The sequence below is a fragment of the Aulostomus chinensis genome, chromosome 10, assembly GCF_037954235.1.
Source record: "Aulostomus chinensis isolate RoL2024-O1b breed Wild chromosome 10, RoL_Achi_v1.0, whole genome shotgun sequence".
Classification (NCBI taxonomy): Eukaryota; Metazoa; Chordata; class Actinopteri; order Syngnathiformes; family Aulostomidae; genus Aulostomus; species Aulostomus chinensis.
Genome location: NC_141329.1, coordinates 4,226,929 through 4,252,849, shown reverse-complemented (window position 1 = coordinate 4,252,849; position 25,921 = coordinate 4,226,929). Strand labels below are relative to the sequence as shown.

Sequence of the window (25,921 nt, the reverse complement as noted above, 5' to 3'; positions counted from 1 at the left end):
TGTACATGTTTTATACATAATAAACACACAAAAGTTGTAACTTTAATCTCAATGGTGTCATATGGTAGAAATTAGAATTATAACAATTATGAATTATATTTGAATTATCAAAGTTTTGAACATATTAGCATAGTCTAACTATAAAGTGCAACATGCCCAGTTAACTGAATGGGAGTTAAAAATGTGACAGTTGCAGAGCTCATATTATTTTCCTCATACATACAGTATATATTATATATAAAGTGAAAATGTTGCCACACAAGCCAGCTTTTGAAACAAATTCCACCTTTTTCTACAGATGCACAAAATTACAACCGTCACCCTACTCACAGGAAACATTGCTAACATTTCCTTTCTCAACCATGGCACAGAGTCTGTCTTGTATGCATAGACAATGAAGTACAGTCTGTGTCTGTAATAACACATAAAAAACCTTCTATAAATGTGAAAAATCACTCAGTCAGTGTATAGCAGGGGAGAAAATACAGCTTAAATTGATGTTAGATAGTGTTTGCTGTCCTTCAGAAATCTTTTGAGCTCTGCTTCAAAGACAACATTTCATTCCTTGCATTTACAAATCAAAGCTGAGGCTCAAAGTCCCGTTCACCTTCTCTCTTGCCTTTATTGGGCTACCATCCTTGAGCCACTTCAGAAAAATGGCTCCTCTTTGCACACCCACTTCTCTGGCTTGTGCAGACCAATGTGGGCACCTTGAGATTCAGAGTCGTTTTTCCTCAGCAGTTTACAGGACTTCTCCCGATCATTGAGACTGTTTGTTTCTGGTCCCATCCAACTCTCCTTGTTTCGATTGCTTTCTCTGTCTTGATTTTTTGAAGTGAGATGCATAGAATGTGCTGCATTCATTCTTTTTTTGTCTGTTTTATGTTTCATCTTTGAAGGTATCAGGGAGAACGGCTGGTCAGCACATGTTGATACTGGACTTTTCATGTGGGAATATGAATTGTCCTGATATGTGGACATATAGTCAGTTGTGTCCTCAATTTTGGTCTTGTCTGTGGGAAAATGTCCATCCATGATCTCACTGTTCATGTCAATACTATTTTGATTGTCAGTGTCCTCTGTTTTGATGTCCCCACTCAAGTGTGCTAAGAATTTCGAACTTGGTCTGAAATTCTCATATTTGTATGCCTCCTCTGTTGTCTCCTGGTGTTTTTTCTCATGACTTCTCTTGGTGGCGAGGTAGAGAAAACGTTGGGGACAGAAGGAGCAGCGGAATTTCTTCTCTGGGTTCGGGCTCCGGGCTGTATTATCAAAGCATGAGCCATTTTCCATGCAGCTGTTGCAGATATAATCACCACCGGCAGGGGCCTCACCTGGGGGACCTTGTTTCCCACAAGTACGACAGAAGCAAGGGTGGGAACCAATAATATGCGCTCTCAAGCCAGTCTCTGTGATAAAGGAGCTGTCACAGATGTCACAGTTGTAGGTGGTCCTCGGACTGCAGTTTCTGCTAAGACTTCGTTTGACTTCTCCATTCCCACCTGAGATGCTGTCGTCTGTCCTCCAACTGTCCAGTTGGGCCTCACTGGCACTGGCCTCTGCGCGATCCATAGATGTTGGAGAATAATGGTGAAGCAGAGCTTGTCTGTGCTTGAATCGAAGCTTCTTTCTCTTCTTTTTAGCTTTGTAAGAATAGTAAGGACGCCAAAGCTTATCAGCCATGTCATTGGCATCATCATATGTCTCTGGCACTGTGGTGGCAGTAACCTCTGGTCTGAGGCGGACCCTGGGGCTCTCCGCCTTCTCCCGTATTGAATGGTGTTGACTAAGGCTCTCCACCTCCCTCACTTCTCTGATTCTCCTTTTCTTTCTAGGGAAGAGCTTAGATCCTTTGATTCTGCGGCGGATGATGGCTTCGTTGCCTATTTTCACTGTTATCTGGCAGAGTGGCATCGTGTCACCATCCATCGATGGACCTGGGCATGCAGGTTTGGCAAGGTATGTTTCTGTCTTTGCTCCCATTGCTTTATCAAGCACCAAATTCTCAGTACTTGTCTTAAGTATCTCCTTGGTCATGTCTTCCACTCTTTTTGCTGAAGCTGATAACTCACCGAGCTTTTTAACAGTTTTCAGTGAGTTTAAGAATGGCATGTTATGACTGATATGCTGTGAATTCATTAAATCAAGCGGGTCATCTTTATTATCCAGCGGAGCAGACTCTTTATCATATTGCAAAGGGAATGTACTTTCATAGGTAATGAAAGATGAACCTATGTGTTCACCCTCTTTCCTTTTGCCCCTCTGGTGGCAACTTTCTGTGTCAGTGATCAAACTGTGGTCCATGTCTTTGTCACATGGCTTGTCAAAGCTGATGCGAGGCATGACAGGTGCCACCATCTTTGTTGTTGCCATGAATGTGAGAGGCAACGGAACGTTGTCAGCATGGCTGATGGTACCATTTCCTTCAAATGGTGGGATGAGAGAATCGCCCTCTGCCGGAGCTTGATCAGCCCTTTCAGTGCTCTCTGAATACGTCTGACTGTATGTCTTGTATTGTCTCTTCCTGAACTTCATAGGCAGAAGCCTGTAGAGTTTGATTGGATAAACGCTGGCTTTCAGTCCACCATTGGCAGATTTCTTTTTCACGGCTAGTGTGGGATCAATGCCATGAAAAGACTTCTGATGGTTCTTTAAGATATAGTATGTCATGAATGTCTCAAGACAGAAAATGCACTGATAGCGGCGTTCACCTGTGTGCCAGATTTCATGTTTGGTTCGGTACTCTGCCAAGGCAAACACTTTATTACAATAATGACAGGGATAGGCCCTCTGCCAGGAATGTACATTCTCATGCCGCTTTAAACTGGATAGGGTGACATATATCCGTTTACACACACTACAGTTGTATCTCCTCTGGCTGCCACCTGGCTTTACATTCTTTGCATCCTGCGTAGGCTCTAATCGGTCCATTTGAAGGGGTTCTGGGTTGTAAGGTGTGGGGAGCTCAACAGAAGGAATTTGTGTCACGTTCTCCTCATTTGGCATGTCATCTGAAGTTATGTCCACCTCCCCGGCCAATATTTCGCAGGTATCTGTCTTAGATAGGCCTCTGACAGCCTTGGGACAGACCTGCTCATGGTTTCGCAGCCGTTTGAGGTGTATGAACTTTCGGTGGCAAAACTTGCAAAACAAATGACTTACAAAGCGCTTTTTATGTATTTCTGAGTGAATGGTGAGAAGAGCTTTATTTGTAAATATCTCTGGACAGAGCTCACATCCGTAGACTGAGATGCTGTCCTCAGTGTGAGGAGAAAGGGTCGGTGGACTTAACTCCATTTGAACATGGTCAGTGGCTGCGGGTGGCACCACCTCTTTAGGCTTGTCTGTTTCTGCCTCTGAAGAGAGTGGAGGTGGTGTCCTGACAGGTGCAGCAGTTGCAGTTGCAACTAATGTAGGGTTTACAGTACTTGGTTCATCTGTGTGTTCAGCTGGTGTTGGAAGTATATTTCTAGCCAAAGTGCCCCTCAACCTGTGGCGCTTTTTAAGTGGGCCTGCATTACGGTAAATAAGTTGCTTTGGCTGTGGTGTTGCTGGCTTGATGACCTTTTTGTTGTCCCACTGAGAGTTATCTTTTTCTTCAGTAGTTTGGTTTACGGCATAGGAGTGCTCTGAGAGGGTATGCGTGGTTTCATTGTTCCCATTGATGCAGGAGGTTGTGGGGCAGTTCACTGGGAGCTGTCCCACTTCAGGTGACTGTCTCTCCTCATTGGTTTGACCCAGAGAGGAAAAAGGATTGTTCCCTGGACATACTTCAGTGATGGAGAAGGCATTAGTGATTCTTGGTCCTCTGGCATTGTCTATCTCCTCAGGTTTGGGGGCTTCCTTCTTTGTTTTTTTGGACACTGGAGCTGGGAAATCTGTAGATTTAACGCTTTTGGGTTCAGTTACCCCCGAGGCCTGTTTCTCTTGTTCTGCAAGCTTTTCTAAGAAAGGAATTCCAAGTCTTTTGGCTGCTGCCACAAGCCCCCCTGTGTCCTCTGAACCAGGTGATGTGACCTTTGAGCAGTAGATAAAGTTGAGGATACTGGCAAAAACCTCAGACTTGAGGTCCATCAGCTCCAGCACCTGATTTGAGCTCCATGTGTCAGGGGTTGTCAGGGCATTCCTGAAGTAGCCACTGCAAGCTGCTAGAATGTTCTTATGTGCCCGAAACTTCACATCCTCCACCACAATGGTCACGTCACAGAAGAGGCCTTGTGAGCGCTGCTCGTTGAGCTTGCTGAGCAGGGTGCGAGGGTGAGCACTATCCATCAGGTCCTAAGTGCAGCAAGACTTCACAGTCATCTAAAAAAAAAAGGGGAAAAAAATAAATAGATATGAATATTAATTTATTGCGCAAGTTTTCAAAAACTTGCAAAAGCATTTTTACAGAAGTCGAGAGGGTGTTGTGCGTTCTGTCTTTGAAAACAATTAAGTTTTTCTAGTGCTCTAACACTAGATGGCAGCAATGTCCTGACAGATAAGCTCCAGACAGTCTGGCCAGCTGTTTGGGTAACTCATATAGACACACAGCAGGTTGGAAAGAAAAATCACCACGATTGTCGTCCTGTTCTATCATGTACTATGCACAAGGCTTGAAACGCAAGTCACATACTGAGTTTACATCAAGAGCTGGCAAACGGTCATCTACTGTTAGTTACAGATGCTTCGCAATGTCTTACATCCTCTTTTTCTAAAGCAATTTCTTGGATTTTATCCTTCTCTTTCCTTGTTTTTTAACTACTTAAAATCTCATGAAAATGTCTTAGCTAGTTGGAATATAATAAGATATAAAGAACTTTGAAATGAAACATTTAAAGCACAGACCTCATGAAAGCTCTGTAAGGATTTTTTTTCGGGTTAAGTTGTAGAGGGATGATTGCAAGGATGCATTCATGAATTTGCTTAATTTCGAAAGTGTAATAAAATGATCTTTGCTTTGCAATTCTCAGAGGAAGTCGCAGTTCATTGATTGTAACTGTGAGAAAGGATGTATTACCCACCATGCTGTTCTTATTGTGGCCTACTCATATCCGAGCCTGTGAGTCCATACTGAATCATTTAGTGTTTCTCATGTCAAATGTACCTCCTAAAAGTCGCCTGGCCTGCTCTTGTACTGTGTGTGAATAATAATCTCTCTTGGGTCAGTGTTCCTTAAACTTTAAGCTAGAGCACCGAAGTTTTTACTTCACCATATTCATTTATAATCTTCATTTCCTGTTGTGTTAATTGTTGTACTATGACTGTGCAGTTTCACATGACAGGATGAGTTTCTTTCTCCTGCCGTTGCTGCTACTCTGGCAGCAACACCTCTATATTTATCACCTTTGTTGTTAAAATGGTCTTTGCTCTGCATGCCTGTTTCGCGGAAAACACTTTCAGTTTGTCATGAGCCATAATAAATTAAGTCCGTACTAATGATACTTTAAATATTGTCTCCTTCTGGATAAAATCATTTGCCTGATTTTGTTTTCGTCTTTTGAAGAAGTTTGTCCTGGGCAATTGCACCATCTGCAATTAAAGTATTTCAAATGTAACAACATTACTGTATGTTAGGTTTTCTATGAAACAGGATTCATTTCTTATTGATATCATTTGATGTTAGTCTTCTCATTAATTTGCAATTTTCTGTTGGTGCGACAAATACAATATGGCCGCCGTTCTTCTAAGCCCCTCATATTGCTGAAAATACAACCAGCCTTCTGCTTTCTTTCTCAGACAGGCCTCTGTTGTCATGGCAACTTGCTATTGCGCAGCACTTATTGGGATTCAGCTGGATGGCAAGTGGCTGTATTAGCTGTCCGGTTATTCGGTCCCTTCTCTAGCACAAACATCCTGGCGTGCCTTAGAACCTGCAATACCCAGCAACGTACAGAGCAATCGAAGTTTGTCTCCGCTTGAAGATACCTTGTATTTCTGTCTGACTTGCACTGTAGAGAAATCCTACTCAAAGGACTTTCCCGTTAGATAACAGCAAGTGATGTGCCAATATACTAATGTCCATGTTTCTGCTTTTAATAGTTTAATTTCTCAAAGCTTTAATTTCGTTTTTAATTTTCTGTTTCCGTGGTGTATTGCCACCACATGCTGAGCGGAATTTTCGAATGTATCATCAGTGCTCAAGGTTTAGCCACACCTAACATTACCTTGAGAGCTACATCACAACCTGCAAACTAAATTCCCCTCATAAACCACAACCAAACAATAACGGTGTGGTATACAGAGGGTCTTGTCAAACAAAGAGCGAAACGTCAAAGCAAAAGCAACTTCATGCACCTCTGAGAAGCGTGCTTCCACAAAACAGGGTTTAAATTGAGGGAAACCATGCAAAACATACCTTGGTAAATCAGAGAAAATGATGCAGGCTGCACAGGAAACAGTGTCACGCAGTATCCCTTATCTAAAGCCCTCAATATAACCTTCTATATATGAAAAACAATTTCGTGAGAGCAAGGCGAAAGTAGTTTTTTTTTCATGATGGTCGCTGAAGAGTAGTGCTGTCAGAAGCAGAGCCTTTTCTGACGTCTTTCTTCCTCTCCCTCCCTTTCTGTGTATCGATGACTCCAGCTCCAACGTCCTTCGCTTCTATCCATCCAGCCCAGGTCCTGAGCTAAATCTGCCCTGCCCTTCTCTGACTGTCCTTCTTCCGTCCTACCAGAGCTATAACAAGGACTCGCAATTTATAAAGCATGTAGCTAAACTGGAGTATGGGTCTGCCTTTGTGCTAGCTGGGCAACTGAGGCGTTCGTTCTGGAACCACTGAGCAGGAAACTGCAACTTTTATTAAGCATGGCAGAGGGCTGTAGGGAGAGCGGAGAGATGCTGGGTGCTACATCACACACCAGCTCTGCACCCGATGCAACAGCCAGAGAAAATGCTCAGCTGCATTGCTGGTTTAAGGAGCCCTCTGCTGTACATGAATGGCGTGTTAAATCTCCCCAGCCCTACACCCTAGATCCTGATGCATCTTGATGTTGACCAAAGAGGGAACAAAATGATCTTTCATAAACAATATGCACCTTTATTGCGTCACGCTACACCATCTGTGCTTCTGTGCAGCAATATATTACACCAAAGCCCTTCGTCTGTGCTTGCGCAGTGACTGTGGTTAGGTAATGCAGAACACAAGAGAAGATAGCAGTACTTTCCCATTGTGTGTCATATCAATAATGTGAAAGACATTTATCAGTGCATTCTCAAATGCAATGAGCGTGCTAACTGATGCTAAGGGAAAAAGAGAATCCTCAAATCTGCGGAGACTCTGGGTATACCTATATGGAGGCTGCTGATTGATGCAAAAGCAGCAGATGCGTCAGCACTGCAGACGAGGGGGAGGGGAGGAAGCTAAACCCGACACGGCACTCTGAGCTTCTCGTTTGCCTCTGAGGATGGATGCTGCTCTGTTATTTCCACAACTGATCAGAGTCATCGGACTGTGTGGATCTTCACGACAGCAAAGAAGACCTGCTTTAAACTCAAGTCTGAGATTTCAAATTCAATTTACTGCTGATTTCACAAGAAAAAATAGCAGGTGCCATATGAGCATGCATGTGGTTGCTCATTGTGTTTACATTAGCATGATGGATTGGGTCCTAGAGGCATTTCAGAAGACACCTAATACACTGACATGCACTCACAAATGATCTCTGAGGTTTATATATACGTAGTCCTCTGCATAATCTGGGTAAATAAACAACATACTGAAAAAAAACATTAAATTTAATATTATGTTTATATTAAATGGCTTCTTTATAGCAGTGCTCTGAATTAATAATGCACAAATTTGAGAGGATAAAGTCAGGACTTCTTCTGACATCCCTCCATGGTGTTTCTGTCATTTGTGTTTGGAAATGCACACATACACCTTCAACTACAGCATATGCAGTGGTCCCATATGAATTTAAACCTGTTTAAGACATGAAAACTAGATACATTTTCACCATCCATATTTATTAGACACATTATTCCATATGAGGACCACAGACTGCTTAAAGCAAGTCATGGGTGTTAAATCTGATTTCACGCTTTTTTGAGGGATATTCTGTTTTTGCTGGTTTGTTGGTTGCTTCCATTTTTGTCAGCAGAGGGTGCACATGTGATGCCACTGTCAGCAGGAGTTAAGACAATAAATCCCCTCAGATGCTGACATTATACATTTACATGGAATAAATAAGATGGAAAACACTGCTAAATAGTGATGATACGCAATAGACTGCAGAAACAAATTCAGAGAATTATGACATAACTATATAGGCTAAAAAGAAGAGAAAGAATATTAAATGCTTCTTTCTATCATTTGAAGCTCAAAAATCTTATGGGAGTGACCTTTTGACTGACCTGTCCACCGGCAACAAGAATATAATTTCGTTGAAACTTGCATAGCTTGCATTGAAACTTGTTCGGGCATTATTTTGACACTGTACAGAATTTATCTGAAGCCTTGTGGTCTGACTGCATTTCATCACCTGCATTATCCCCAAAACTTTCCAGTTTCAAGATCTGGTGTCACAGCTATATCGACACATAGCACCCCCTTTTGTGTTTGGCCGCTCGGTGGTGGTGAGGGGGTTGGTGTCATATCAGAACTCCAGCACTGGTGCCTGAAAATGTGAATTTGGGAAATGGGGAATCCCAAAAAATCTTGCGCATTGCAGCGCAATGTTTCTACTGCACCAGAGTGCCCAGTGACATTTCAAGCCCACAGCTCTTCATCATCAGTCAGATGAATGCAAGCTGTTTTTCCGTTACTTCAGTTTTGACTCCGACCCTGCCCAAATCCAGTTTTATCTGGATGTGCATGTCAAATCTTTTGTTTGGAAATGGGGAGCCCGCCACCGGAGCTGACGCCTTACGTCAGGTCATTTTGGGGCAGTCTGTACCTTCATGTGGGTTCATACCCCAGGGCAGAAATCCAGTTTGACCTCTTAAAGTACTGTTTTCTGGGGAGGAATGAATACCTACTTTGCTATGATCAATCCCCAACATTTACCAGGATTTTACACAGACTTAACGAATGGACTGTTGGACCAAATTATCAGCAACAAGTTGCTGCTAAGATGATTATTGTGTTGCAGTTTGTTGCATTTTGCTTTTCTTCTGCTTGTTCTATGTTGTTATTTTGGCAACACCTGAATTTACATTGTGATTGAGGCTGTTGCAAAATTATCACTTCAGCTTGTGAGCCTGCACTCCAGTGGAAAAAGAGGTTTTAATGTACCAATTAGGGCCTTTCCTGTATACATTCTTGCTACCTGGGGAGAGTTCCTGCAGTAGAAAACAACCTTATAACTTGAACTCCTATTCTCAAAGTTATTTCAGCACCAACAATTTAAGAAGTAAATTAAGGTTTTGACTATAGGCAGAATACTAATCTGCATTTGCATCTGTTTTTTTTTTGTCCAAATTGTTTATTTGTATGGTGCTTTTCATCCCAATCTTTTTTTTTTTCACAAAAACCATAATGTGTATGTAATGCATTGTTGAAAGGTGGCTGTAGTTCAAAAACGATGTACAGTACGTGGTAGGTCTCTAAAATAATGTTTTTCTTCTTCAAATGCTATGCTAAACCAGACTTTACGGCATTTATAACTATTGTGAATAACGATAAAACTGCAAATGGACAAAAATAATTACCTATACTTAATTTGAATAGATAGAATTATATCGCTTTAAAACATAATGGATTAGTTATTTCATCCACAGGATCTTAATAAGTATCTTGTTAGCAGCACCACCCTACCACAGGCAGGATATGTCCAAAACTACAGTACAAAGCATACAGGCTTCTGCGCCTCTGATAACCAGTAGTCAGCTGTGGTTTGTGGGGACGTTGCTCTGTAAAGAGGCAAAGCAGCAGTTCAAAGCTGAGTAGGCCTCATCCTCATTCTCAAAGCATTCACAGTCACTGCAAACAAAGATACTCATCCCATGTAACTCTGTTATCACACCAAGCACTCATATTTTGAGTTGCCTACCAAAATGTTTCTGTGTGGAAGGTCTTGCTGGGCCTGTCCCTGGACGTCTCGCTGAGCCTGTCCCTGGACGTCTCGCTGGTGTTTGTGACTACACGGCTCCCGTTCTTCCTTTGTTCTAGGTTAGGCTGTTACCATCTTCTCTCTTCACTCTTGTCTAGTAGTTGTCTGTGGACTAAAGTTCTGGCAGAGGTTCCCTGTTCCTATAGTTGCCTTCTAGAGGCTCCTGCCACTGCTGCGTCACTCCCGCTGCATCACTGACCCAAAAAGAGGAGCTGAGAAGGAGGGGTGGCGTGGTAAATATGTGGAGGCAAGTGATAAGAAGAAAATAAGCAGCATTGCTCTACACGGCTTCCACAAATAAATGGATGAAGCTTCCAGTACTGCTTCAGTTTGGGGCCTAGTTGCTCCTGTGGTATTCAGGAAGTGGGTCTGGGAGACAGATCCTTTATTGTTACGTAATGAATATTTTTCGTCCTCGACTGGACTCAGCTGAGTGAAGGCGGTAACGTGTGCAGAGGCTAATAATAGGCCATAGTACCTACCAGTCTGGATTGTTTGCTTTCATGTTAGATCACTCCAACACCCAGATATGATTTAGGCAAAAACATTTCATTTTAAGGACAACTTACATTGCTCATACATTCCTCTTGTGGTCCCTAAGGTCTAACACTGGACAATGGAAAGTATTCTGCTTTATGCATCTATTTTGTCAGTTTTCGTGGTAGCAGATATTAAACAATTAAGGAGATTACTATATTATACAGCTGTTTTATTGACATTTGTTGTCTCTGTTACAAAGTACCTGTGTGAAACAGAAGAAACAGTGCATACCTTGCTCTTAGGTTACTGTAGCTTGCATGTGGAGGTTTCAGGTCAGGTACGACTGGTGTGGCAGAAGCCCTTTCTGATGTATTTGTACAAGGTTTCAATCCAGAATAAGTGTGTTGTGGTCTTTAGGCCTGAATATGGCAACCAGAATGACAGCACTTGTTTTGCACACGTTACCCAAGGGTTTATGTGCTTGATCCTCCTCCTCCCATCATCTGACTCTAGTTTTCACTGCCACGTTGCTCCCTCTGCTGGCTGCAAATGTGAACAAGGGAACTATGACTATACAGTCTGCTAGCAGAGATAGCGTTGGGTGCTGAGGGCCGACAGCAGAGGGCGCAAGAATTGCTAATGGCAAATGTAAACAGGAAGTGTGTGTTGGAACTGACCGATGAACTTGTTGTGATGTCAGCAGGACCAGTGCTGTTTAAGGACCATTCCCTACCAACCACTACCTCTTCAATACCAAGTGTCATTTAAGTTTAAATCAAGTCACTCGCAGCTGTGGAGGACACTCTGAATGTCGGGGGAGGGTATGAACGGATCGTCAAATTATGGGATGCCCTTGTTACTCTCGGGAACAAGGAAGCAGCCTCCTCCATGGCAACACATGTACACCATACTTAAATGGCTGTAAAAAATATTTAACTGCCTTTTCAAAAAAATGGCAGAATTTCTCATGCGCTGCCTCGTCTTTTCCACTGTTCCAGTAAATACTTAACATCAAAAAAACCATGATGTGTTGTACCATATTTTAATCTAATTTTTTTATGTAGGCTCGGCATGTATATGGGCTTTTGTGTGTTTGTTTTAAAGCGACCTTACGGACAACGTGAAATTCTTGTCTCTTTGTTTTGCTTTCAACAAATATTCAGTGACCTTATGATTTGACTGCGTGTGCACTTCCTGTTTGGATCATGCCTGCACTAATGCAGACTCAGTATCGAACAGTTTCACGTTCCGGTCACACTGCACCAATTAATTTGTTCATAGGGGAGTTATGGGCTAGTTTTGGAATGGTCAAAATTGGTCGCCATAGCTTTCAGTTGTTTGAAAATTACAAAAATGCCTTTTACTTTGAGACTCCAGCAGTACTTTGTGAACTAAAAAAATTCACCTATCCTGAGTGGATAATGGCAGAATTTTTTTTATTTTTGGATGAACTGTCCCTTAAAGCAAAATGTAAAAACACGTATAATCCATTATGACTATTTTGATAAAGTTGTATCCCTATTCTGTAACAAGATGGGGATAAACTGGTTCTTTTAATTGCTCCTTGATGCCACTGTAAAATTCTTCCTCAGTGGTGTAAGCTAACCACTTTGTGTCACTGGTGAATGCAGAACATCAATTTATCACATTTTGGTCCCTAAAATCCTCACAGTACAAGAGCCTGTACAAACGAGAGCACAGCACAACTAAATGAAACAAAATGTAGATGTACAGGTCTGGATGTCAGGAATGCACCTGCATGTTGGCGCCCCATCTTTGCATCAACTAACTACTGGTACTCCTCTTGATTTGTACTCAATGTGACTGGGCTAGGTATGATATAAACATAATTGCACTGCTGTCTCTCACCTTCCCCGATCTAAATGATGCTGATGCCATCTGTGTTGGAGGTTTGAGATGCACGCAGGACAGGAGTTTCACTGATATTTCATTGGTTCAGGGATTCAAACCTTCCTCGACGAAAGGCGTGTTTGAGGATCTGCTGCCCAAAATTGGCACCAACATTTTCATCCATATACAGTCTGCAAATCAAATTCTTTAACCTAAATAGGTTAAATGAGCTTCTGCTATGAAATGATATATTTATATCACATAAAATACAGACACCAACAGAGTATGGTGCCACTTCACCAAACAAATTTAAGGCCAAGTGAAAAGGTTTTTCAGAAACACTTTCTAAGGCAATAGGTCGTAGTTAGTTTTTTGTTTTCATATAAAGAAGCTTTTTACTGCAGCCTTCTCAAATGTTGGGATGTCTTTGACTCTTGTTGTACACTCTGGCATTCATTTTGGCAAGAAATTTACCATGATTTCCAAAGAAAGTGCCAGAAGAGAGTGAATATGACATAACTTTATTCCAAGAGAACATAAAGGTGCCTGTGGGAATTCAAAATACTATTTATTTATGCTCATAGTAACTCTGATAAAAATGAAATATCAGTTCAACTTTTGGTTGTAACAAGTTGGAAAAAATCTTTTTGCGGAGGATGGTCACTTAGAATAGTTGCTGCTGGAGCCTGTCCCAGCTGTCACTGGGCGTCAATCACAGGGCCACATTTATTATAGAACAAAAATGTATAACATATTTGTATCATAAAATTCATGGCCTTAAGTGCTGGGGCCTACACACAATTTTGAGTTGGTTGCAACTTATCTTGTTCATGGTGGCAGGGAACTGTAGCCTATCCAGTTATCACTGGGTGAGAGGCAGGGTACATCCAGGACAGGTTGCCGGTCTGTTACAAGACCCGAATATAGCGAGAGACAACATGTGGTCAATTGATAAAGTCCAATTAACCTACCTTACAAATTTGTGGTATGTTGGAGGAAGCTGCATCACCCAGAGAAAATCCGCACAACATGCAAACTCCACATGAGAGCCCTCAGATGGCTGGTGGATTCAGACTCAGAACTCTCATGTTAATTACTGCACTGCCATGTAGGGGTAGGCACTTCAAGAATTTTACACATTGATATACAATAAATTAACTGATACAAAAACACAATTTTCCACATTGTGCTCATAAAATAATAATAATTATTATTATTATATGTATATATATATATATATATTATGTATTATATATATATATATATATATATATATATATATATATAATAATTATATGTCTTTATAGGAGAGTTTTTGGTGATGCTCCACTGTGTACCAGTGAGTTCCAGTGTAGTGCAGCAGTCGTAGTCTCAACTGAAACCATGAGTGGATCACAAAACTAAATCAAGTAAGTTTTCACAGCAAACCATTACAATCTTGCTCTAAATCTGACCATGCCTTTCATTTATCACACGTAAAATACTGTGGCAGGTTATAGCTTGACAGCCTTATCATTAATTTATTTCATACATACATTCAATACTTGTCAACCTTGGTGCATTATCACAAAGGCCAACCTCGGCCATTTTATTCTAGAACAGCACAGACATCAAAACACTACTGAATCACATCGGGCACTGTGACCTTTAAATATTTACTTGTACTACATACGTACTTGTTTGTGTTCAATGTTTTACTCTTAAGTTATTAATCCTGGAGCTTTCAATCTGAATGCTCATGCAACTTTTCCTTTTCCTGTCCTGTGAACCCAATGATTTTCCTCTGTTTTGACTTGTTTTGCAGCTGCAACTCAAAGGCTAATGTGGACTTGAAGGATAGTGTGTGATATTTTGCAATCACTCATGCATTTATTTGAAGTATTAGGAGGGCAGGTCTTGTTTATTTCATCAAAATGTCAACTACTACCATGAATTCAGGGTTATTGCATGGCCCCTGAAGTGTAACCAGGGTAAATAAGTCCTTCAACCATAAAAGAATAAATAAATTGCAGCGCCCTCAGCACATATATATATACAACACCTTTGTTGTACATCATATTTTGCATATATATTTTTTCTCCAACATATAGTTACTGTATTTTCAACAATACCTTTCATGTCTCATGTTTTTATGACTTTGTATTACTGTTTACTTTAATAACTGTATATTTTTTTCTTAATTTACAAAAGTTATACAACACAAATTAATTCACAGAGACACATTTTTATATAAGTGTATAAGGAGATGGGGGGTAGGTCAAGACCTGATACTAATATTTCAGAATGTAATATTACAAAAATAGGCCTTTTTTTGGTCTGAGGGGAATTTATTTCTATATTTACAAAGCGATACATCCAACTGCCCACAGCGGAAAAGGCTGGCGCAAAACAAGCAGATGTCGAAGGGTAATTTAAGAAGTAACTAGTCCCTGCGCGGATGAATCAAGCGGATGTATATTGCGGTTGTAGGCCCCTCAGCTGATGTGAAACTACCAGGGTAGGATAGAGAAAAGAGGAGCTGGTGCACTGTCTGTTACAACTACAACACTGGAAGAAATAGGTAACAACATTAAACCAAAGGTAGAATTTTTCAGTGACATCTCGGCCAACAGTCTTTTGGACCTTCGATATGAATCGAGATCGAATAGATTGAGGAAAGTATCAATGTTTGGTTAGGGTCTTGAATCCCGTCTCTGCTTTCCTGTTTTTTGTGTCTAAAAGGTATCAGAGGCCATTTCTTTTTGCTAGCATACGTGAACATGCTAGCTACTAGCTAGACAACAACTTAGTGAATTTTCACATATTTTAGCCAAAGTGTGCCGACAAGACTGAAAATGTGTGTTGCAGTAAAGCTATACTTGGTCAGAGAAACTAGTTACCATAATGTCGAGCTGGACAATCGCATGCTAGCAACAAGAAGTCTTGCTAATATTAATTAGCTTGTGTGCCAAGGTTAGCTTTGTAATAGCTAAATCGCTCCTGTTTGATTTGACAACGCTCACCGTTTGCTAACTTGTATGACTGCCCTTTGGTAGCTAAATCGGTTTGGATAAGGTCAGTATTTTTGTCAACCGGAAAACTAGCATAGCTAACACATACACCAATGAATCCAACAAACGGTTGTTTGTGTTTGTCAGTTTACTGTTAGCGATTGGACAGTCGTAGTGGGAAGAATTCGTTATCCCACTTGGCTAAGTTAGCATTAGCTTGCGAATAATTAGCCCCGAAACTAATGTTTCAAGATGCTTGATTATGTTTGACAATGTAACGTCCCCCTTAAAAGAACTCTTAATTACAACTATGTCCAATGCCGACATGTTGAATGTTTGTGATCTGGTGTTAGCTTGGGTATTATAACGTTAAGCTACAGCATGAACTAGCGTTAGAGAGGGTTAGGCATTGGCCTTCTGTCAGCTTAGAAAACATTAGTGATCCTCAGTGTGCTAACGTCTGTTAGCTCTACGTTCTGTTCTGAATTTTACTTTGACAGTTGAGAGTGATGCACTGTGACTAGAGCTGACCATCAAGGTGTATGTGTCGATTTGACAGTTCTGTATGTCTGATTTGATCATCCCATCAAACAGTATAGCAGCTGAGCTAACTTGCGTGCGAGTCATGTACATTTTTTAGTAGCCAGGCAGACTGTGTATGTCACGGCTGTTAACGCAGAATACGAAGTTAGCTTGAGCTGGTTCAATAGTAGCCTGCTAGCTAGCTATATGATATTAAACCGCTTTGGGAAGACTGTCTAGTCGAGCTGCCATTTTCGACGTGTAACGTTAGCTGATCTCAGGTGAACGACATTATATCTTGCCAACTAAGGGACCCATCTCGGCCTTTCAGTAAAAGATCGCCATCGTAACTCTAACAAGGGCGCTAATAGAATTTGTCTGTGTGTTTATTTAGGTAGCTAACGCTAGATAGGTTGACACACCGGTACGCCAACTACGCATTTACATCAACCACTGCTAGTTTAGCCAGTGTAACTTTATCGAAAGAGTCTACGAGATTAACGCTACCCACGATGGCATTTTGCGTTTTTTCGCCACAATATTCAAAATCGAGTCATTTCAAGGTGTCCTGTGGGGATGTGGTGGTTTGTTGTTTAGACACGGATGCGACTCTGCCACTGTCAAAATGTATGGGACTAGCTAGGATATGAGTGGCTAAACATGCTAGTCGGTGGTGTTGGAGAACTACGTCAGAAATATAGGCCTCTGTAAATCATGGGTCTTGAAATTGGACAGAGTTGTGTGTTTAAGTAGCGTATCATAGTAAGCTTGAGCGAGCGTTTCCAGCCGCAGATCACGTCTTAACTAAAATTAATCAGATAAAGGCGAGTGTGGCGCACCAGTTGTCAGAATGGACGAATAAACAAAGACGAGGATGCACTGTCAGTGCAGGCCTAAAATGGCCCTGTGAGCTTGCCAAGTATGGCGTATTTTTATGATCAATTATATCGGGATTTGAGCTTTGATTAAATTAGTCATTTTGACGGCATTAACTTTCTGAATAGGAAAAGAAAACCATGAAAGTTGGGGTTGACTAATCTTTATCAGTTGACAGGATCGTCATGACGTGTGTGCAAACACGTCAACTACTTATCATTAATCCTGTTATGGCTTTTGTGTCATAGAAAATAATGGAATTAAGGAATTCCTCAAAAATGCTATTACATTTATTGAAGTCACTTTGTTCCTAATTCTGATTTAAAATAAACTACTAGAAATACTATTAAAGGCTGCAATTATAATTACTTTGTAAGAGGTTGTTTGGCGTGCTTTTGCACTGCACAAATTTAATGTGGCATACTATTTATTTCTTAGATTATTCATAGGTAATTTATAATAATGATTGCCGTTAGTATTGGATGAATTAAAACTACTTTTCATTTTTGTGAGGTTGGTTATACATCAGGTTGGTTGGATATCTGATGGTATTAAAGGAAGTGTCCATCAAAGCGTATTTTCCTGAAGCCAGTATTTGCTTTTGAAAGGGTTTGATGGGAAAGCAGCTTTTCGTATTCTGTTACAAACAGTCGCTTGATGGGGTACTGTATGTCTACTCTGCATTGAACATGTTTTCCACTGGAGTCGTAACTTATTTCCAAGCTGTCCAACCATTGTGGAGAAAGGGTTATATATACATATGACATAAGGACCACTCATCAAATTCTACACATGTAAGTGTTGAAAAAAAACGATAGAGAAGTTCTGGAGCTAAAAAAATGTTTCCTCATGTAGAAATTCTCACAAATTGACACAAATCAACAGATCTGTCTTCTCGTCTTGTATGGTTAAGGCTTTTTCCTTGAAAGTGCTGTACCTTACCGCCATCGAGTGACGGTTATTTTTGTGGATATTCCTCGTCACAGCTGAAAACTACGCTTTATCTCCAAAGTGTACCCAAGCGCACCCAACTGGCTGTTTACAGAAGCACACCTGAAATTTTTAGCCAGGAAGTAATTCGCTGCTGAACCCAGGTCCACAAGGGAAAGGCCAATCCATTCTCATGACGTATGATAACAAAATTAGTGAAGTTTGTTTGAGTGTTTTTTTCAAGTGATTTGTCTAAGTACACATATTCAGTGGGTTTACATGCAGGGTTGCAGTCCAGCTCTTGGTGTAGCTTCTATACATTAAGCTAATTTGACTGCTTATGTTTGTTTTTTTTCAGGATTCTTGAGCCGGGGAAAAATAAATTCATTCTCCACAGTATTTGGCCATCATAATGGTTGGTGGTTGACTGCCCCTTCATAGCTGATTGCAATCAGAAGTTAATTGGGTCCCTACTCCATTATTAATCCATGTTCTGACTTGGAAAAGAACAATTTCAATGGATTGCCATGATTTTATATAATCAAACTGATTGGGACAGTAATAGGAGACAGCTTGCAGACTTGAGAACATGTGAGGGTGTTTCTGCAAAACTGAGCAGTGTGAACTTGGCAGTACTTTTAAGGGTAACTTATTTGTGTCATCCAGAATGATAGTTGCTGTAATCTTGGGTGAAATTGTTGAAACAGCCTTGTCTCTAATCCTCTCAAATGTACTGGAAGAGTGAGCTTCACCTTGATTGTCCAAAAGTTAATCAGTAGTCATTTACAGCACCTTCAGAGGATTTCAGCCCGAGGAAAAACCCCTGGTTGCAGAAGAGTGTTCCTTATGTGTTTTTTTTCCCTTTCTTTGATCACAGTGAATGGTAGTGTCTAGAAAGGGTATGTCCCTTCAGGAGAGAGGTGCCAATGTCCAACCGGCCTAATTCCAATCCAGGGGGGTCACTGCGCCGTTCACAGAGGAACACTGCTGCGGCCCAGCCACAAGACCACACAGTCGCGGGAAGGTGAGACTACCTGTACTTTTGCAATTAAGTTACCGGTGAAAAACTAACTCCACATTTTGCGTCAATTAAGAGGCAGTAATTATAGTTTGTGGGGAATATTTGTTAAGATTTTTCTTAAAGGGACCAAGTTAATGGGTGATGTTTGCATGTACTAATACATTTTTCATAGCCAGTTAGTAATTACCTCAGTGTTCGTATTTTTCCTGCGCTAAATGTGCTAATGATCACAAGATATGCTGAGGAAGTCGGCAAAAATTTTGGGGGGTTTGATTAAATGTTGCTTGCTTTTTAATTTCCAACCTTACAGGTTGCAGTCAGAGCAGGTAAAACATAAAGCAAATTCCCCACCCGAAAGTAGAAGACCTAATTCTAAGGCTTCCAAAGCCACACCCAGCTCAGCCACTGGCCAGTCCAGAGGGCACAGCTCAAGAAGGTACCCCTCCTCTCTACTTGGTACTTCATTGTTTGTGCGTGAATGTACAGTATGCAGGGTTTAGCCAGTGGCTGCCTAAATGTTGTGCACCTTTTGGATTCTGTTCTAAATCTGAATGAGTACGATGAATGTGGCATTTTAATTATATACAGGTTTTACAGACTTTTCTGAGATTTGTGTTTTGTTGTCTCTCTTGCTCCCTTGCAGAAGCGGTCTTTCTCTGTCAGTGGCTTCATTTGTATTGCAAGACGACCCAGAGGCTGCAGGGACATCAGAACAAGATCGACCAGGACACCAGACAAAAAGTGAAAGTACCCGAGGGCTGAAGCGAGGTGAAGCTCCTGACCAAATTAGTACTGTGGGACCGACTCCTGCCAAGAAGCCCAAATTGCTCCCACCACCCAGAGACAATATCTCAGAGACCAAGAAAGGCCCAGCTAAGTCTAAGAAGAGATCTCTTGCTTTAGAACCACCTGCATCGTCAGGTCGAGGCCAGAGCAAGAAGAGCGGGGCCAGTGGGGCCCCACCAGTCCAGAAACGGAAGAAAGCAGACTCTCTCCCCGGTCTTAGTAGCACCGCTGGGTCCCTCCCCAATCGTACAGAGGGCAGAACTGCAAAACCCACCAAGCTGGCGTCTAAATCAGCCGCCTCAGCCAAAGCTGGGTGTAGCAACGTGACAGACTCCTCTTCCTCTGCCTCCACCTCTTCCTCCTCCTCCACTACAGGCACAAACAGCACCAACACGCAGGGCGCTCGAGTCAAACAGGGGAAAGATCAGACCAAGGCACGCCGTTCTCGCTCAGCCTCAAGCCCCTCCCCACGCCGTAGTACCCGTGACAAGGAGCAGGCCAAAACCGCCAGCTCGTCAAAGTTTGAGTGGGCAGCACGCTTCAATCCAAAAGTCAACCTGCCAAAACCTAAACTGTCCCTGCCCGGTTCCTCCAAAACTGAGACCTCCAAACCTGGGCCATCAGGATTACAAGCTAAACTAGCAAGTAAGTCAGTTATTGTGTATGCAACCCCCCTGTTAATACTAGAAATGATGATTTTAATCCCCACCTGATTTCAGTAGTAGATTGACAATAGAGAATTCCACCAAAACATGGTAACAATTTTGTAGTACGATAACATCTATTTCTTATAAGATCTGAGATACTGAAAACCTCATTTAGGAGTGGAGGTGTTGAGTTTAGCAGGACAAACTTCAACAGTTTGCTTAAATGATTTTGAAAGGATTGAAGTGGTTTAGACAGGAGTATAACTAGCTTGTAAAAGGTCAAGACAAAACGTGTGTGGATGAAGGTTACACTTTTATTTTCATCCAAGCAATGTCACTTCATCAATTACTAGAATATCATTTTCACCACTGAGTGCAGAAATATTTGAGACAGACAGCATACTGATACTTACAATGAAAATAAGTATACATAATCCGTGTATACACAGGGATAAAATCCAGCTTAAATCTCGCACATGTATCTTACATAAATATATCCGATATCACTCTGCTACAATGAATATTGTGGGTATATCTGGTGAGTGGACATGAACAAGCGGAGGGACTAGCTCATATTTCCAACTACTGCATTGGTACTTGGAAACTGAAAAATATTGTTTGTACCTAAATATTGCTGGTCATTCAGTTGTCAGCGTGGAGCAAATATTATGTCACGTGTATGACAGACACAAGGATGGGTGGTACGGACCTTCAGATTTTTTTTCTCCCAAAACATAAGCCAGCATTCACTGTACTCCTAGCTGTAATAGATACAAATATTTGCATACTATTTATTTTTAAGATTAAAAACCTAGGCAGAGAATTACGTCCACCAGGGATATAGCTGAACTTTTAAAAAGTCTGAGAGAGCTTCAGTGAGGCACTGAGGAGATGAAAAAAATAAATGGACTGTGTCCCTACTTGTAAAATATCCTTCAAGGTATTTTCGACTGAAAACACACAATGTGGAGAAATTATTCGTTAAAAGGATCTGGAATGCCGTGGGGGGGGGGGGGGGATCCAGATGTATTTGCAATCCACAGTTTTATAATGAACCAACCATATTTTTACATTAAAGTTTTGCAGCATTGCTTCAGAACAACATCTCTCACGCTCACACGCATCATGCTGGTTGCATTGTTGCTGCTATAACAGAGCAGTTGGGGTTTAGTGAGGAGAGCCAGCCGATGACAGGGATAATTGTGTGCACAGACATATTAAGAAATAAAGTAAAATGCTAAAATGTGTTTTCAGATTTACCTGGGTGGCTAGCATGGCCAAATACTATTTTCAAAAATGACCAGTGAACATAAAGGCACTCTCCCTGAAACTGTGCTGTAACGGTTGCTTCTCTTGTTTTCTTCCTTCAGTACATCTTAATTATAATGGCAATCTTTCAGGTTACTTAAGATTTGGTGTTGTTAAGACTCACTTTTCCCCCTCGTTACAGAATCATTGTGGAACATTTTGCAAACTAATCATGTTGCCCTCTAAGATAGGAGTTGAGCATTTTGATGTTAAGACAGCTTCAACCTTTTCATTTTATGGTGGTTGGTAACAAGCGTTGAGGTGCATTTCCACCACCTGACACCTCAGGTTTCTTCATCAGAATAAAACGTAATATAAAGTTCCCACTGTCAGTCAGTTATTTTGCCGAGAGGATATGTTTTGGATTCTAAATTTGAATATCACTTAGCTCTCTTTTCTCCACGTGAATAACAATTAAACGTACCAGTCTTGAAGGTATGTTGTGTATCATAGATTCAGTGTTTCTCACCAAAAGCCATGAATCCTTGAGGCCTGAGAAACATTTTGCAAATACATTGTTTTAATGTGTAACTGTCAGGGGTGGGATTTTTACGGATTTTGCTGTCATGTCATGTTGGTGCACCGTATATTTTCCTACTTTTTTGTCCTTTGCAAATCACACCAATGAAATGTGTACATGGTCAACATATATTTTGCCTGAACAATACCAGGTCAGTCTGTGATACTTAGCATCAGCAGAGCGGGATTTTTAAGCTGCTACACTGGCTCCGTTTGTTCTGCTCACCCCATGGCACGAACAGAGCCGGTTCTACGGAGTTCAAATGTAAAATTGTCAAGGGCGGCCTTGTCCTGTGATGAGAAGAGTGTGACCTGATACAAAGAAATTAAGATCAGTTCTGAGGTCAGGATAGCTGCTGCAGTTGATAACAGTGTTAATTGACTGGACAGACCTGGTGTCATTCGGCCTTTAGCCTCAAGTTTCCTTCTTCCTTTTCTTTGATACCATATTTCTTCATGTTGCATGGTCTCATCAACCAAATACTCCCATCAGGGTACCTTTTATTCATATCTCCTCATGTAATCAGCACTTAAGTAAGCACTTATTTGATTAGCTGTTATATTTAAACTAGTGGATGTCTGATCAGAGAAATAAGGTCAAAATTTTTGTCCCGACAGTGCAAAAACTGTTATGGTCTGTGGTTTTTAAATATTGATCGACATCATCCTTTGGTTGTGTGAAGACGAAGTTTTCAAGGGCAATAGGTTAAGTAAACAGAGATTCCAGTCAAAATCTGATGTGTACTCATGTTCACATAACACGTTCAAGTGAATTGTAGCTGTAAAGGTCAGTGTGGGGTCACACTGTTCGAGGGGGGTGAAAGGATAGACACTGAGGTGGGTGGTTTGCCATCTGCCCTGGGCCCAATTGGAGAGACCCCTCCTAAGTTGGCTTGGCTTGCCACCAGCTGACCAGAGGTATGTTTGAGGACAGAAAAGGTCTCATAGATTGCTTCTGTTAAGAGAAGAGAACTTCATCTCTTACAATGCCGTCAGCTTTATACTTTTCACATGCATTGGCTCTGGTACTGTCAGCAGTAATGGTAAGTAGTAAGCTTATACAGTTACATAGCTTTGCAGTGATTCTGCTCGGCTTTCCAAGAGGCAGTACTATTTTAATCATGGTGAATGTTACTCCAGAGTGAACTGTAGGAAGCGCTTTTTTAATAATATGGAGTTTGATGATTTAAGCTTGCATTTGAATCTTGCATAAAAGAGAAGCTTTCGTGCTGAATTTTGTGCAAGTGTTTACTTTTTGACCTTGGATAAATCAGTTTTAAGTTGGGCACAAAAATAACACCAAATTCATTGTTCCAATATGTTAAATTTCCATTGGGTTCACATTTAAAATGTTTATTTTTGTCCGAGTGAATTATGAGTCCCACGCCTAGCATGAAGGTTGCCCTGTCATAGTGCCATGCTTGGGTTACTATTAATACCCAACTTGTCAGTGGTACAGGGCTCTAAAGAGTCAACATTGAAGCTGCTCCTTTTTGTCGTCGGGGGTTGGAGAGCAAATTAATTCAAGCAAGAATTGTGACTCTTACTATTCTGAAACAATTGACTGAAGTGGGAAATCCATTTCCTTAACGTTAGTTAATGCCATGATTTTTAGGGAACAACAATGCTGGTTAATCTACAGAGCACACATGCTTGTGTTCTCCACAAATTTTGGCTGTGTGGTTTGAATTAATGATTCTTTAATTACATTTGCACGAATAATGTTCAGTATTGTCGCCAGCTCTGAGTAGAAAAATATAACCCTGTACTCTTTCACCTCAAAGTTATGTGCAGCCATTATAACTTCTTGGAAAGTAATAGTTCCCTTAGAGCTAAAAGAGCAGTAATGAGGCTGTTGGAGACATTACATCAGCAGAGACAAATGTTTTGCGATTGTAATATATGCAGGACATCGTTTTTTTCATTTTGTATTTTTTTTGGTGTACATTTAGTGTAAATACATGTTACCTTTTTGTCTAAGTTTGATTTTGGGAGTCGATCTAGTCTACCTAATTTATACTCACAATATGAGAAAAAAAAATCACCCTAAAAGTCAAAAAGAAGCGCACACTAACACTGATTCACAGCAAGAAAGTAACGGGATTGAATTCTGGCTGGTCAAAATATATCCTGTATTGGTCAAACTAAAAAAATTTCATGACAGATTTCAATGAAATTGTTTGTAGGTTAGGGAGACCAGTGGACATGAAAATAAATAACCATATGTTAAATAATTAAACTCCTAAATATTAAATGTTTAAGTGCTACCAGCTAAATCTATAAAATGAATCTGCTTGTTTAATTCGCTGTATTACAAAAACAAATTTGCTTGTGCATCAGTGTAAATGGTTTTCCTTCATCTTGACATTTATTTATCACCGTTGACAGTGTTTCTTTTTTTTTATATATACTTCTATATTGGCCCACGCGTTGAACAAGAATGTGACAGACACAGTGACGTGACTGGTGCAGACACGGATGGCCCCAATTGTAATTGTGAAGCAGAGCAGAATAATGTCAGATTTATACATAACACACTCTGTAACTAAATACCTCACATGGTTTTTCACTTAAGCACAGTGGTAGCAGTATGTTCTGGGTTTGAATTAATAACCTGTGTTGAGGTCATTTCAGGCAGATGAGAACATAAACACCTCAACAAGGAGAGTGAGCCACAGAGTCTTTGTGTTGGTTAGTGGCTGTGGTGGGAGGGCTGTCTCTCTGAAGGCCAGTCAGAGGATACTTTTTATGCGATGGCGGTCATCACTTGAAACTGATTTCTTAGTGAAACTTATGGAACAGCTTCATCTACCACTGGTCTTTGGGACATTTGTCATTTTATTTGGCTAATGTAATGGTCTGCCTTCTAAATTGAATTATGTGTGATGTGGAGCTGATGATTGGAGTTGGAATATATCATGCACATAATTGCGGCACAGTGTGTCTTAATCATAGTAGTACAGGGCTTAATGAAAATTACACCTATTTGTTTTAGAATCAGTTGGTGCTGAAATTAGTCTTTGTCCGCTGCTCTGTTGACAGCAGGATTGCAATGATGGCAAATACCTAAATAGTCCTCTGGCTTGTCCTTTTCTGTTTGGAACCAAAGAGTTTGTCTTTTTTTTTTGAAAACTAAAAACATAGAATTGTATTTAGGGCGGCACGGTGGTACAATGGTGAGCACTGTTGCCTCACAGCAAGAAGGTTCCAGATTCGAGCCCCGATTGGAACACGGCATTGGCATCTTTCTGTGTGGAGTCTGCATGTTCTCCCTGTGCCTGCGTTCTCTCCGGTACTCCGGCTTCCTTCCACAGTCCAAAGACATGAAGAGGGGATGAGGTTAATTGAGTACTCTAAATCAGGGGTGGGGAACCATGGCCCATGGTGGGCCATGTGTATGCAGGTTTTCCTTCTAACCAAAGACTTCAACAGGTGATTTCACTGATTAACACACCTCCGTGGCTGAAGGTACACATGGCCCTCCGTGGCACATGGTTCCCCACCCCTGCTCTAAATTGACCGTAGGCTGTGAGTGTCAATGTTTGTCTGTCTATATGTGTTGGCCCTGCCATGGACTGGCAACCCATCCAGGGTGAACCCCGCCTCTCACCTGAAAGCTGCTGGGATAGGCTCCACCCCCCCCCCCCCCCCACACACACACACACACACACACACACAACCCTTAACAGGATAAGTGGAAGAAAATGGATGGATGAATGGAATTGAATTTAATAAAAGAAATCAGCCCTAGTTTTGGTCTGTCAGTAACACATTTAGTAGTAGTTTGTTTGTGCAGTAGTTTATTGGCAATAGTACAGTATTAACAAAGGGTCCATATCAAATTGGAATGTATTCATATTACAGTGTCTTCTCAAAAGTAAGATGGGATATAATAGATGTTATACTCTATAATGTTATGATGAGTCTGTTAAAGGAAAATAAATTAATACTTTTATT

The 25,921-nt window shown here is 41.0% G+C and overlaps 2 protein-coding genes across 14 annotated transcripts in view; one reads left to right on the top strand and one right to left on the bottom strand.

Moving 5' to 3' along the window:
• The window catches only part of trip12 (thyroid hormone receptor interactor 12), a 48,559-nt gene that overhangs the window by 3,145 nt on the left and 19,493 nt on the right, over positions 1-25,921 (top strand). For 2 of the 11 annotated variants that reach the window (XM_086215658.1, XM_086215650.1), the window contains exons 1-4: positions 14,801-14,925; positions 18,561-18,707; positions 19,015-19,140; positions 19,348-20,135. In XM_086215658.1, the coding sequence (XP_086071784.1) occupies positions 18,610-18,707; positions 19,015-19,140; positions 19,348-20,135 (1,012 nt within the window). In that variant the 5' untranslated portion in view covers positions 14,801-14,925; positions 18,561-18,609. Of the gene's footprint in view, positions 1-1,835; positions 1,960-13,753; positions 13,775-14,800; positions 15,087-15,181; positions 15,420-16,137; positions 16,159-18,560; positions 18,708-19,014; positions 19,141-19,347; positions 20,136-25,921 lie in introns of those variants that run through there. The other 9 variants (XM_086215660.1, XM_086215659.1, XM_086215652.1 and 6 more) reach the window with 8 other exon arrangements.
• Positions 4-11,003, bottom strand: zbtb38 (zinc finger and BTB domain containing 38). 3 transcript variants are annotated; one of them, XM_086215661.1, is made up of 3 exons: positions 10,806-11,003; positions 9,975-10,246; positions 4-4,305 (listed from the first exon to the last, which is right to left on the bottom strand). In XM_086215661.1, the coding sequence occupies exon 3, from the start codon at positions 4,270-4,272 to the stop codon at positions 649-651; it is 3,624 nt and encodes a 1,207-aa protein (XP_086071787.1). In that variant the 5' UTR covers positions 4,273-4,305; positions 9,975-10,246; positions 10,806-11,003; the 3' UTR covers positions 4-648. The 3 variants fall into 3 exon arrangements, with proteins under 3 accessions (XP_086071787.1, XP_086071788.1, XP_086071789.1); XM_086215662.1 differs by lacking the exon at positions 9,975-10,246; XM_086215663.1 differs by lacking the exons at positions 9,975-10,246; positions 10,806-11,003 and adding an exon at positions 6,338-6,792.

Excerpts from the sequence above, each read along its gene's own strand:
- zbtb38 (XM_086215661.1), bottom strand. The coding sequence starts at position 4,272 with ATGGATAGTGCTCACCCTCGCACCCTGCTCAGCAAGCTCAACGAGCAG.